This window comes from Protopterus annectens, chromosome 9.part0 (assembly GCF_019279795.1).
Source record: "Protopterus annectens isolate FY-2018-M chromosome 9.part0, PAN1.0, whole genome shotgun sequence".
NCBI classification, from domain to species: domain Eukaryota; kingdom Metazoa; phylum Chordata; order Ceratodontiformes; family Protopteridae; genus Protopterus; species Protopterus annectens.
In genome coordinates, this window is record NC_056743.1 from 1218539906 (window position 1) to 1218552405 (window position 12500).

Genomic DNA, 12500 nt, shown 5'->3' on the forward strand with positions numbered 1-12500 from the left:
TATGCCTACACATGAACTAGTTCAGCAATACCCATATGTATGGGAACATTAAAAAAATTAAATATTTAGATGTAGGGAGTATAAAGGATTCTGTTATGGCAGCTAAAGATAAGTGGGAAGAGACCAAGTGGATGAAAACTAGCAATAAAAAGCTGAAAATTAATGGCCATGGAAATGGATAATAAGATACAGGCAGCTAAAATATTTTTAGTTCCTTTCGTCATGTACATGGGCCAGACATACTTTTATCAGCTAGAAGAAAAGTTGCAGATTGCAATTAATAAATCATAGAAATAATTTATTTGGGAATGGAAGAGAGCAAGAGTAAAGTTAGATTAAGGTGATTTTGTGTATTGTTTCAGGGAGGGGGTAGACAACCTGACTTAAAAGGGATTCTCTACAGATATGCATGTGAAACTTTTTATATAGTACAAAAAGGAGATATAGATTAGAGTGGAAAAAGTTAATGATGGAATTATGAGGGATATAGAGATGTTAGGGATTTGAAGATACGCCCATAAAGATCATGTGCAAAGTTTTTTTTATACCATTTATCTTGCAGTAATTCTGCTATCATTATATAACGTGGGCTTTCTGATTATAAAATAAACATATTTTACCTTGGTTACTTCAGTAGAACTATTTTTATTAAGTAAAGTAAACTTGGGTTTGTATTTACTGTAGACAGAGCAACTGTCCATTTTCTTTTGATTCAATGTCACGTGACTTTGAATTCCAATTATGTAATTGTTAGCATAAATAGTTTGCAGTGAGTAGTTGTTACTGTAGTCGATAGCAGATTTCATCAAATAAATGCAGTACAGTCAGTCAGTTAATCAGACAATAAGCATGTAAGTCTTTAGGTTTATTCTAGTAAAAGCAAATTAGAACAAGATTTCTTTTAAAATGTATAATGAATTTTATTATACAATAAAAGATCAATAATAATCAAAAACAAGCAAGATGATTGGACAGTCATAAATCAAGAATATATCAATCGACTTTCTATTAGTATGTGCTGAGAACAGGTATGAGAAAAATCAGGTACATTCTGCAAAACTAAAGAAACAGAAACATACCTGATTTTCCTCATATTTTTTATGTCTGTTGTAACATTTTCTGTATTTTTAAACAGTAACAAAAAAAAGCAAATGAGATGCTCCTTCCTCTGTTGATTTTCTTGAACTGATGTACTGTGCAGCCGTGAGACTGAAAGTTCAATACACATGCAGATTATATCAACAAAGAGAAGACAATGTAGAAGGAGACTAAAGCATCATTATACAAACACATTATTTAAGAAAGGTAAGCAATTACTTTCTTAAATAATGTTGTTGTATAATTTCAGTAGTCCACTCCTGTGTGTGGGTGTATCAGGATTTTACCCATGGCTGGCTTTTGTTTAATCACTTTGGCTTTGCATTCATGATCAAACCACACCAACCGTAGGTAAAGCCTGATATACCGCACACAGTCGTGGATTATTATAGCAATAACCCGACGGGTGTGTGTAATTTCTAAATTACCGGTTTTTGTTGGTCCCGGCCCAGAGTGCCGAGCCAAAAAAAAAGCAACCGCGGGTTAATTTTTACCACACCCACCAGAAGAAGTTATTATATTACTATATTATTACATTATTAAGAAACTACTATTCTTTTTCTTAATAATGGTAGTAATATGCCTGTTTACTGCCCCCCCGCCGATGTCTGGCATCCTCTAGCTGTGTGCTTGGCTAGTGCGCCCTGCGCGCAACATCGCAAAAACAGCAGAGTGGCCAGCGAGAAAAGTTGACAGTCCTTAGATATGTTAAATAAATTTATAATGGCGAGAAAATATGAAACAGCTTTAATGTAAGCAGCGGACATCCGGAAGCAGCTGAAAACTATGTTGCTATGTATTTTTTTGTAAAACATGTTAAAAGTTAAAAACTACTAATGGACATCTCCGAAGTTAAAAAGATGAATCATGGTATAATACTCAATTATCCCATGGCAGACAACTGTGAGTGTTACTTATGTTGTACTTTACTGTATGCCAATCATTATATACTTAACAAGGAATCATATTCTGTTCTAATTTGCTTTTTACTTGAATTTTACTCCATTTATTTCTTGATTTATTGTCTGATTGATTGATTGTACTTAATTTGTATGTTTAAATCTGATATAGACACCTACCCACTACAAACTGTTACTACTAACAAATACATCTTTAGAATTCTAGGTCACATGACATGGAATCAGGAAGTAACTGAACAGCTTCTCAGCCTACAGTAAATACAAACACAAGTTTACTCTGCTTAGTAAACATAGTTCCACTGAAGTAACTAAAGGAAACATTATTTATTTTATAACCAGAAAAAACACAGCACATAATGGCAGCATAGTTAGAGCAAAGAGAAGAGGTAACAAAAATATTTGCCATGATCTTTAAGAAGAAAAGAAATTAGTATGAAGAGTATTATATTATAAAGAGACAGACAAAATTATAAAGACTATAGGAAGTAGGGAAAGAAGAGTTTGTTAATAGGAATACATACAACTAAGTATACAGAAAATAGTCAAGAAATGGCAGGAAGTAACTGGAGGAAACTAACAGAAGGACCATGTTACCGGTAGCAAACAATCTGGAAGGGAAAAGTGATGTCATGAGAAGAAGCTAAGCAGCTATTTAATCTGCAGCTCAGAAAATACCTTCTTTATCAGGGATTTGTGGAATAAAGGCAAAGAGCAAGAAACAGAGAGGGGAGAATTGAATGAAAGACTAGCACTAGCAATATTTTTACTGGAATCATGAGAAGATATCATTAAGAAAGGGATGATTAGCAGGGCTTATAAAATATTACATGGTAACTATAAGAATCGGTCAGAGAGCATTAGAATGACAAATTGCAAAGCAAAAATGTGGGGAAATCTGTAAGGCTTCTAGGTGTGCTGTGAAGTCCACAAAGTTAAGGATATTTGCATACATAGATACTTATTCACTCTAACTTGACTTCACAGGATTTTTCCACAAGCATAAAGCAGTTATTGGAGATGTAAAAGGAATGAGGGAGTAAACTGAAAACATATATTTTTTTGAGAATGTGAGGACTTAATTGAGTTTAAGGACCTCTTAAAAATGTCTTGACACAGTTGTTGAGGGAATATATTACATTAAGTAAGGAGTCAGTGCTATCAAGTTGGTGTCTTAAGGATTAAACTGGTTGAAGATGAAGTACTGAATATTGTAAAGGAAATAAAGGGAATAGGCAGGGGCAGTTCATAGAAGCCCTAAGGCACAGATATATATACCAAAGTCATTCTAGCCCATGAGCTGTGATAACTGGTAAAATTGGGGCATGAATGGATAAGATTAAAAAGGCTGTCAGACCATTAGCCTAGTAACCTTCTATGATCCTATGTGGCTGATAAAAGATGGAGGAACTAATTTTCATGAAATAAACAGTGTTTTTGAGAACAATATATAGACAGCATTGCCCAAATAGATGACTGAAATAAGTAGGTTGATAAGATTTGTAAAGTAAATCTGTGAATCCTACTGCTTGAGTGTAAAAAGTAGTAATAATAATTTCTATGTATAAAGAATAATTATGATGATTGCATGTATGACACATCCTATAATGGGTTATTGTGATATTTCCATTTTCTTTGAATTTTCCTGATTGTCATAATGTAAATACACATGGTGTTGTAATGGCCTTATACCACCGGCTTTGTGTTTTAGTAGTATAATATCAGTTGGCACCATTAGGTTTCATATTATTTTATGACCTTTAAACATTTGGCTAATATTTCAAGCTGGGTATTAATGATGAGAAGATCACTCCCTTTATCATTTAGGACATCCCAATTTGCTCTTACACAAACATTTCTCTTTTTAATAGGTCTCAGTCAATAGCACAGAGGACTATGAATTGCTGTCTGATCATAACCTACTTTGTGCTTGAACCATGGTTGTCAAGTAATTCACCTCCAGAACAATGCAAAGCTTGAGAGTTGAATCTTGACATCCATGCTGATAACATTTAACTTATGATTGGGTCTCATTAAAACTCTGTAGTACACTGAGCTTTAGCAGCCTGAAGTGTAAGTTAAGTATACCTCTGCTGAATGAAAGGCTTTAAAAGCTGTTTGACATTTTACTCTGCCACGTTTTTCTTTTCCTTTTTTTTTTGTTTTGTTTTTTTTTTTTTTGTTTTTTTACAGTGAAGCATGTTACAACTTTTAAAGCTGTAAAAATGCATTGGATCCTGTTTGTTGGCTGCTGGGAATGCACTACCACAAGACTAGAGCTAAAGAGGACTGAAAGGTGCTTAATAAAACTTCAGCAAACACCTTTCTTATGTTACTAATGTGACAGAAAGTTGACCAGAATTCAGAATGTATGTACTACATATTAGTTATATACAGTCTGTACTTGATATATCATCCTGGGGTACTACTAAATGAATGATTCTGAAAGCTGTGTACCCTCACATGTAGGTTATGCTGACCAGAATGTTACATAAATATATTGCATCTGAGGTTGAACCGACCTGATGAAAAGTGAAATGAACTTACTCCATGCTTAAGCCAATGTGGTGAAGCATAGGATAGTATGTTTACAGACTTAGGACTGTGAGTACACAGCACCCCCCCCCCCCATCACAACATGCAGATGTGGAAAATAGGAACAGAAACCCTTGAAAAGTAGGTGCATTCAGCTAAAAATCTGGGCATCTAATTCATTTAAATACCAAATAGCACATAAGGCACTGACCTGCACGAAAGCGCTAACCTTACTTTATTAAACTACAATATCATTACTTTTGATATTGCGTGGAGTGTACTTTGTCCACTGCTTTTCTTGTTTTTCCTCAGTTTGTCTATTTCTTTTGGTTTGTATAGTCAAATCATAACTACTTTGCCTTAGCTATAGATGCATCTAAAGTATTTGATCAATGAATTAAAAGTTTACCTACAGTGTTATACACCTTTGGGATATTCCTTAGGACTTTATAAAAGCTACCGAAGCTGTTTTTTAAATGCATACACAGAAATCTCAATCAACAAAATTCTTCCTAAACCAATATCTATCACCAATGGAGCCATGTAAGGTTGTCCCCTTTCTATATATCTATTCATTCCATATATCAATACCTTATTTATGTTAGTCATACAAATATCTTTTTGCTCAGTCCCCAAGTTTTACAATACCAATATCCCTTTAGCAGCTTTTGTTGAAGATAATATAGTTTTCAGCCTTGAAATCAATACTTCCCAAAATCCTAACGGAAACTGCTATATATACTCAAACTTTTCAGATTATAAAAGTAACCTTCATAAAGCTATAATTTTACCTTTTAATAGTGGATATCACTCTTTAGAAGAGTCAATACATAACACTATTCAAATAAAATTTTCTATGAAATATCTAGGTATTCTTTTTAATCAGAATTCTAATCTGAACTTCACAAATAATTTAGAGAAGAACTGGTTAAATATCAGAAATTACCTCACAAGATGTAAAAGATTAAACCTTTCTTTTCTATTAAATATTGCTCTAGTTAAGATGAATATATTGCCTAGGATACTCTCATTTTACTTCTTCATTCTATATTATGCCAACTATTTTTGAAGAGATTAACTCAGTATTAGCTAAATGTATATGGTCACTTAAATCTGTCAGAGTGAAATGTAACAAATTAATTCTCCCCAAGAAACAAGGGAGGTTAGAACTACTAGATTTTTTATTTATATTACTTAATCATTAATGCCAGTAGAATTGGAATAATAATCCATTATATACCAAATACAAACTGTTGGAATCCCCTTTGGGTTAAAGTTTGGTATAATCAATTATTGTTGCATGACTGAAATCCTTTAGCTCTTATCTTTTTAAACCATAAATAACTTAAAAAGATTAATGATCATAAAATAATAGCTGAAAAAATTGTCCTACTACAAAAATTATTATTCTAAGATTAAACTATTCCATTCAGATCGCACAATCTTTCAACCTTAACCATAATTTCAAATTAAATAATCAAACTCTACACCATAAGAATTTCCTATTAATTAAAAATAAAAGCAGTTGGTGATTATATTAAACATAGTTCAAGCTCAACAGACTTAATAAGACAAGAAATTAAATAGCCAAAATGTTACCTCTCCATTTCAAATTAAATTATATACCTATTAAACAATAATTAAGTTATAGTTGTCCTAAGGTTAAAGAAAATGACAAATTTAGAAATCTATGGCAATATCTAATGAACAATAAATATATCTCATACTCTTACAAGTATATGTCTACTATTAGATACTCTGAAACCTTTATATATTCATCTTACTGGGGAAAAAATGAATCACTCCCCCTGAAAATTAAATTCACAAATCAATTCAATTTAATATCAAGTATATTTCCCTTAAAACGTTATTCTATACTCAGTTTATAATTTTAAACTGTCCCCACATGACCCCAAATAAACTAGCAAATATTTTTCTCTCCATTCCCACCATATTTTAAGCCATGTGACTACAAACAGGTAGATATGATGCATGTCTTGTGGAACTATAAATATGTTGACAAACTGTGCAAGTCCTTAAAAACTAAAGTATAAAAAACTGGGATATAATGATGAAATTATTAACAGGAATTTTGTGCTACTTCATATCCCACCAGCTAACCTTTCACATAAGAAAATGTATGCACTAATTCAAATTATTATGTTGATTAAATTGTATGTTACACAAAACTGGCTTGATTGTAGAAATGTGTCTTGAAATAGATTTAAGGATATGACCATAAAATATATCAAATTCTGTAAAATGTTGCTCCTAAGGAATAAAAATATATTTTGCCTGGTGTGTTGGTCAAGGATCTTTGATATTATTATGTAATCCTGGGTTGAATACCCACTTATAACCACAAACAAACCTTAAAACAAAAATAATATATCTGTATGCTCTCTACAAATTCTATCCACTTTACAATTAATCTACCTGTATTTGGCTTTTCTTAACTATTGATTCACCCTTTTGTTTTTCTATATCAGGGCATAAACTGAATTTAAGTTGTCTTATTTATTTATGTATTTATTTATTTGCATTTGTTTACTAGGAAAGTCCACTGTGCTGAAAACGAGCCCATTTTCAGTGAATGCCTGGAGAGAAAAGCTCAATGTGATACAGATATATGTTTACAGAATATAGTTACAATTTGACAAGTAAGGTTTAACAAGTAACAATTAATACAGATGTAATAGCATAGAGAGATACATATCTTAGTTATTAAAGATGTTAACATAACATTACATGAAAGATGAGGTATGTAACAGGGAGTAGAAGAAGGAGTGGTAGTAGGAAGTTGAATAGTGTAAGAGGGTCAGGTTATGAGGGAGTTGAGATCTGGAACATGAGCAGTGCCATAGAGTTCAGAAGTCCCAGTGAAGGGACTTTTTAATAAAGCGAACACTGTATGTGGACCTGAGTGATGATGGAAGAATGTTCCAAAGTTTTACAGTACAGGAAGAGTAAAACATTTGACCACCTCGAAGTTTAGGTTTTTTGACTAGCAACAAGGATTGATTTTCAGATCTTAGGGGTCTTTTGAGTTGATACAGTATTATTAAGAAAGGCAGAGATGGGCAGTCAGAGGGTTTGTGAATAATTTTATGGGCAATGGTTAGTTGTAGATAGCTGAGGTAGTGTGGCAGTTCAAGCCAATTCAGTGAGCATAGAGGGAAACAGTGGTGAGAGGAATATTTGGCATTGGTAGCAAATTTAGTGATTTTATTATAACAGGTCTCCATTTTGGTTTTTGGGGAGGAATGAATATTAGTATGTAATGGAGCACCATAAAGAAGGGATGGCAGAAGAAATGATGAGGCAAGAGTTTGTTTAGTGGAATGGTTAAGAAAGTGTTTGTGTCTATATCAGGTACCAAGTGTTTGGTTAGTCTTTTTGATGTTATTGTAACAATTTATGCAGTTTTTTTTTTTTCTGGGTTAGGGCAAGGATTATGTTTGGTGCCAGGATTTAGTAGAGAAGAGATAGAGTTCCAGAACTGTTTAGGGTTTTGTTTGAAGTTTTGTTGTGAACCTCGATAGTATTTTTTTGTCTTTGATGACTAAGTGTTTTACTTGGTTGCTTAGCTGCTTGTAATGTTGAAGGTCTGAGGGATTGCTGGTTTCATGACATTTTTCCAGGATTTATCTCTGACAGACATAAATTGTTTAGTGTTTCTGGATAGCCATATGGCATGTTTAACTTTTACTCTCTTTTGCTGGAGAGAGGCTAAATTGTTTAAAATGGTAAGGAATGTTGAATTGAAGAACTCAACAGCCTCATCAAGAGGAAGGACTTTTCGTATATTCCAGTTAATGAAGGTCAGGTGCTCGCTAAAGGTCTATGTTTGTAATGTGGCACATTGTATATTTTGTAAATACTTTATATAAAATAGTCGGTTGTCTCCTGTGTTTTGTGTATATAGTTTGTTCTTTCTTGTACCTGTTTTTATTTTTATATGTTTATTGACAAAATCTTATCAACTAAAGAGTTTTGGGGGAAAATTAATTAAATGCTGTTGTCTTTGTGAATTTCTCCCCTATCATACTTTAACCTCCAATTCCTTGAGTCATTTAGACAATAATAGGTATTAAATAAACTTTCTTTCAGAACTTTGTTTGGAATTCGGTCATATTGTGGTGATTCCAAAATTGAAGAATGAATGAATGCTCTTATGCAACCTCAGATGTAGTGGTTTATCAAACTGCTTCCTTGAGAAATATAGTAGACATCTAAGGGAACCATCTGAACTTTGTGGTTAGTCATCACACTTGGAATCTTGTTAGATTGTGCTCTTAATCTATATTGCCTTATATTTTTTGTCCTGTCCCTTGTAACTTTTATGGTTTTATGGTAAATTACTGAGGATAACAATCGATCACTAATACCAAAAGTTAGAGTTTCCTACTTCATATTGTTCAGCTGTTGATACAAAACCTGTTGTTTTGTTACCTTTTCAAGTGAATTAGAGTAATACTTAAAAATTACCCCTGATATCTCTCACATTACTTTTGGCTTTGGTCAGAACACTTGATCAAACCCTTATTTATGTCAGTCTTCAAATTTCACAGTATATGTTTTTAAATGGCGGCAGAGGACATATTTTTTTTAATCCATTTACTATGGATATTTATCATTGCTAGAAAAACAGATGGAATTTTATATCCCTAAACCAGATGTATTTGTTTTGTCCTGCAACAGTACCTAAACAGTATCATTTTGTACCACATGTATCACTGATGTTTTGGTGTGGCTATCTCCATTTGTAAACAGATTAAAACTGCTGTTGATATTTTTACCCTAGTCAGTAAAAATTCTTCAAATTACAATGGCTTTTGATGAAGCTTGAATTTGAATGACTGAGTTTAAAGACTTCATGATTTGTTACCCAGTCATGGAGTCCTTGCTGTTGTCCTGAACTTTGTAATTTATAGCAGCGTTCTTTCATTATTATTCTAACTAAACATTTGTTTTATTCTGGGTGTGTCAGTCTGCAGGCCAGTGTGATAAAAGGAGATTCAGAGAACAGAAGAACCAGTAGCTCTTCAACTGTAGAGGGTGAATGGGCAGGAAAGCTGGACTTCGAAGTTACTGATTTCTTCCTTTTTGGATCCCCTCTTGGACTCGTGCTAGCACTGAGGAAAACAGTAATGCCCACACTGGATGGTAAGGAGAATATAAGCAGTGAAACTTTTTTCAGATATGGTAGAAGGTGTGTTTAGAATAACTTAGCTTGGCTCAAATGTTTGGCAGTCATGCAAGTCTAATGCTGTGTATGACTGTATTTGTGTGGAGGTGGGTCATTATTGATAAAATGTCAAGTATGAGTCTATGTATATATTCATCCTGTCTGAATGTCAGTGTTCCATGATGCCAGAAGTATCGAGTACAAGTATGCTTTTGCTTAGCTTTTTAATATTTATATCTGTCTGTGTGTCACAGACTCCAAAGTGCAAGTGTGAAATAGTCTGGAAGCAGCATAAAGCAGGACTGCTATATTAACTCCATAAGTATGATACATACAAAATGTTACTGTGTTCTTAAAATAAAAATTTAAAAACTAACTATAATAAAACATAACTATCTTGTTTCCCAGTGTCACAGTGTCGGCCTGCATGTCAACAAATCTACAATTTGTTCCACTCAGCGGATCCATCAGCCTCTCGCCTTGAACCCCTTCTTTGCAAGATATTCCATGCTGTGCCTCCATTTAGTATTCCACGCTACCAGAAATATCCCTTAGGTGATGGCAATACTGCACTGCTAGGTAAGTCCTGGAGTATTGTTCTTTTAAAGAACATGTCATTTGTGGGGTAGGGAGACATGGCCTAGATATACAAATGAAGACATTCATCTCATTGGTTTAAAATAGTAACAGAGAGGAGTGAATGGGTCTGCATAAATAAAATGGGTGAAAACTGACTGAGATAGCATAAAGAAAGATGGAGAAATGTAGATAAGCAGCACAAATTAGTAAATGTGATTATGCAGGAAGACTAAAAAGGGTTGAATAAATATTTATTTACAGTATACTAGTAACTGAGAAGGTACTCAATGTGATTGACTTCCAGAGGTGATGGGGAAAAAGTAAAGAGCAAGAGGTTGAGAAATGATAAACTGTACTTGGTGGAAATAGACAAAGAGACAGATAATAGAATTCAAATCAGATATATTTTTTGCATAAATCTAGGCAATTCACAATAAACAGTGGCCAATCCAAGCAACAAAAATAGCAAAGATATAAAGAAAAGAAAATAAGTAGAGTTTAACTGCTGAACTGAATTAAGTCAGAATAATAAAAGTGATTATAATTACTAAAACCTTTCTGAAACAAAAAAGGGTTTTGAAAGCCTTCTTAATCACCCATAACAGTGCATCCCAGTCTCTCTATCGCTAATGAAACAGAGAATTCCAGAAGAGAATTTTTCAATAAAAATATGATCAATAGGTAGAAAATTCCAGACATTTCTTGGGAATCACAAGCAGCCCTTCATAGGCCATGAAGAGACGGTCGGTCAGTTAGGAGTATAGCATTTGCTCCTTTAAATAAGCAAGACCCAGATGGTAAAGGCCTTGATATGCTAGCAATAATACCATATACTCCTGCACAGAGGCAAGAGGAAGTCAGTATAGATTCCCATAGTAGAAGGTGATGTTCCTCTAGCATGGGGCACCTATTAGACGTTTGGCTGCGGAAGTCTATATTTGCTGGACACATTCTAGGTTGGAGCAGGCTAGCACAAGATAAGGTCACAGTAGTCCAAGAGGGAAGAAACTGGACCACAACCTTAGTCAGGTCCTCCTGGGGAATGAGGGGTCCGTATTCCTTATGTGAAAAATGCCCATACCACAGACCCTACTCACAAACTCAAGCAATTGTCAGCAAAGTAAATTATGAGAGAAGACAAAAGGTTAAGGAGGACCTGATGCTTACATGTATCATGTACAACTATTACTTCCATATTAACATAAATAAGTCTCAGAATGCTGATTTCCATCTATTCCTGGATGTTTTCTTAATAATTGTTCAGACCACAAGGGCCTTTTTAGCCTAGCCATGCATCCCAAATCTCTGACAAGTTATGTTACCCTTGATAAGTGTAAGCAACAGCTTGGGAGATATAACATATATGAATGCATTTACAACCAGGGGCCTGGGAGATGAACCATTTACAGTCTTGGCATTTAGTTTTAGTTCATGGATCTAACACCAGTTGTTTGCTTGTGTCAGCCCTTCCTGGAGAACATTTGTGTTGATGTGGTATTCAGTGACTGCTCCTAATTTGCAAATAGCTGCAAATTTATAGTCAGTCAGAGACAATCAATGTTGGCCTTGTCTTCAGAGAAGAAAATGCCAAAATGGAATGGTCTAAGAACTTATCCCTGAGGGACTCCACTTGTAACTGGCCTCTGTGGAGGTGGACTCCCCAGTTCTAACTTCCTGGGTCCTGTCTATGAGCCAGTTGACTATCCACCTGGTGATATACGGGTTTGTACCTAACCTCTTGAGTTTGCCATTAATGCCCAAGTGGGGTATTGTGTCAAATGCCTTGGCCAGGTCAAGGTAGGCAATGTGAACCATTTTGCCCTCAGCCATTGCTTTGGTGACCTTCTCAAAGACATCCACCAGGTTGAATACGCATGATCTGCCCTTGATGAAACCAAACAGGGTTGGGTCCAGTGTCTGGAGGTTTACTATATCATTACTGATCATCTCCATGATAATTCTTTCCATGGCTTTGCATATAAGACTAATGAGATTTATGGGTCTGTAGTTTCCAGGGTCTGTAGATGGCTCACCTTTGTGCAGAGTATGTAGTCTTGCAGTCCTCGGGGAATTCGAGATAAAGTCAGGTATCTGCATAAGACTGTGATAAACTAAGCTCCTTTTAAGATCATACAATGCTAGAAAATACAATGTGAACAATAACGGAGCCAAAAATAGAAACC

General features: G+C 34.4%; 1 protein-coding gene across 1 annotated transcript in view; it reads left to right on the forward strand.

Moving 5' to 3' along the window:
• The window catches only part of PITPNM1 (phosphatidylinositol transfer protein membrane associated 1), a 1523951-nt gene that overhangs the window by 1161251 nt on the left and 350200 nt on the right, over window positions 1–12500 (forward strand). Inside the window, exons 14-15 of the mRNA XM_044084149.1 lie at window positions 9541–9716; window positions 10147–10317. Of these exons, the coding sequence (XP_043940084.1) occupies window positions 9541–9716; window positions 10147–10317 (347 nt within the window). The remainder of the gene's footprint in view (window positions 1–9540; window positions 9717–10146; window positions 10318–12500) is intronic.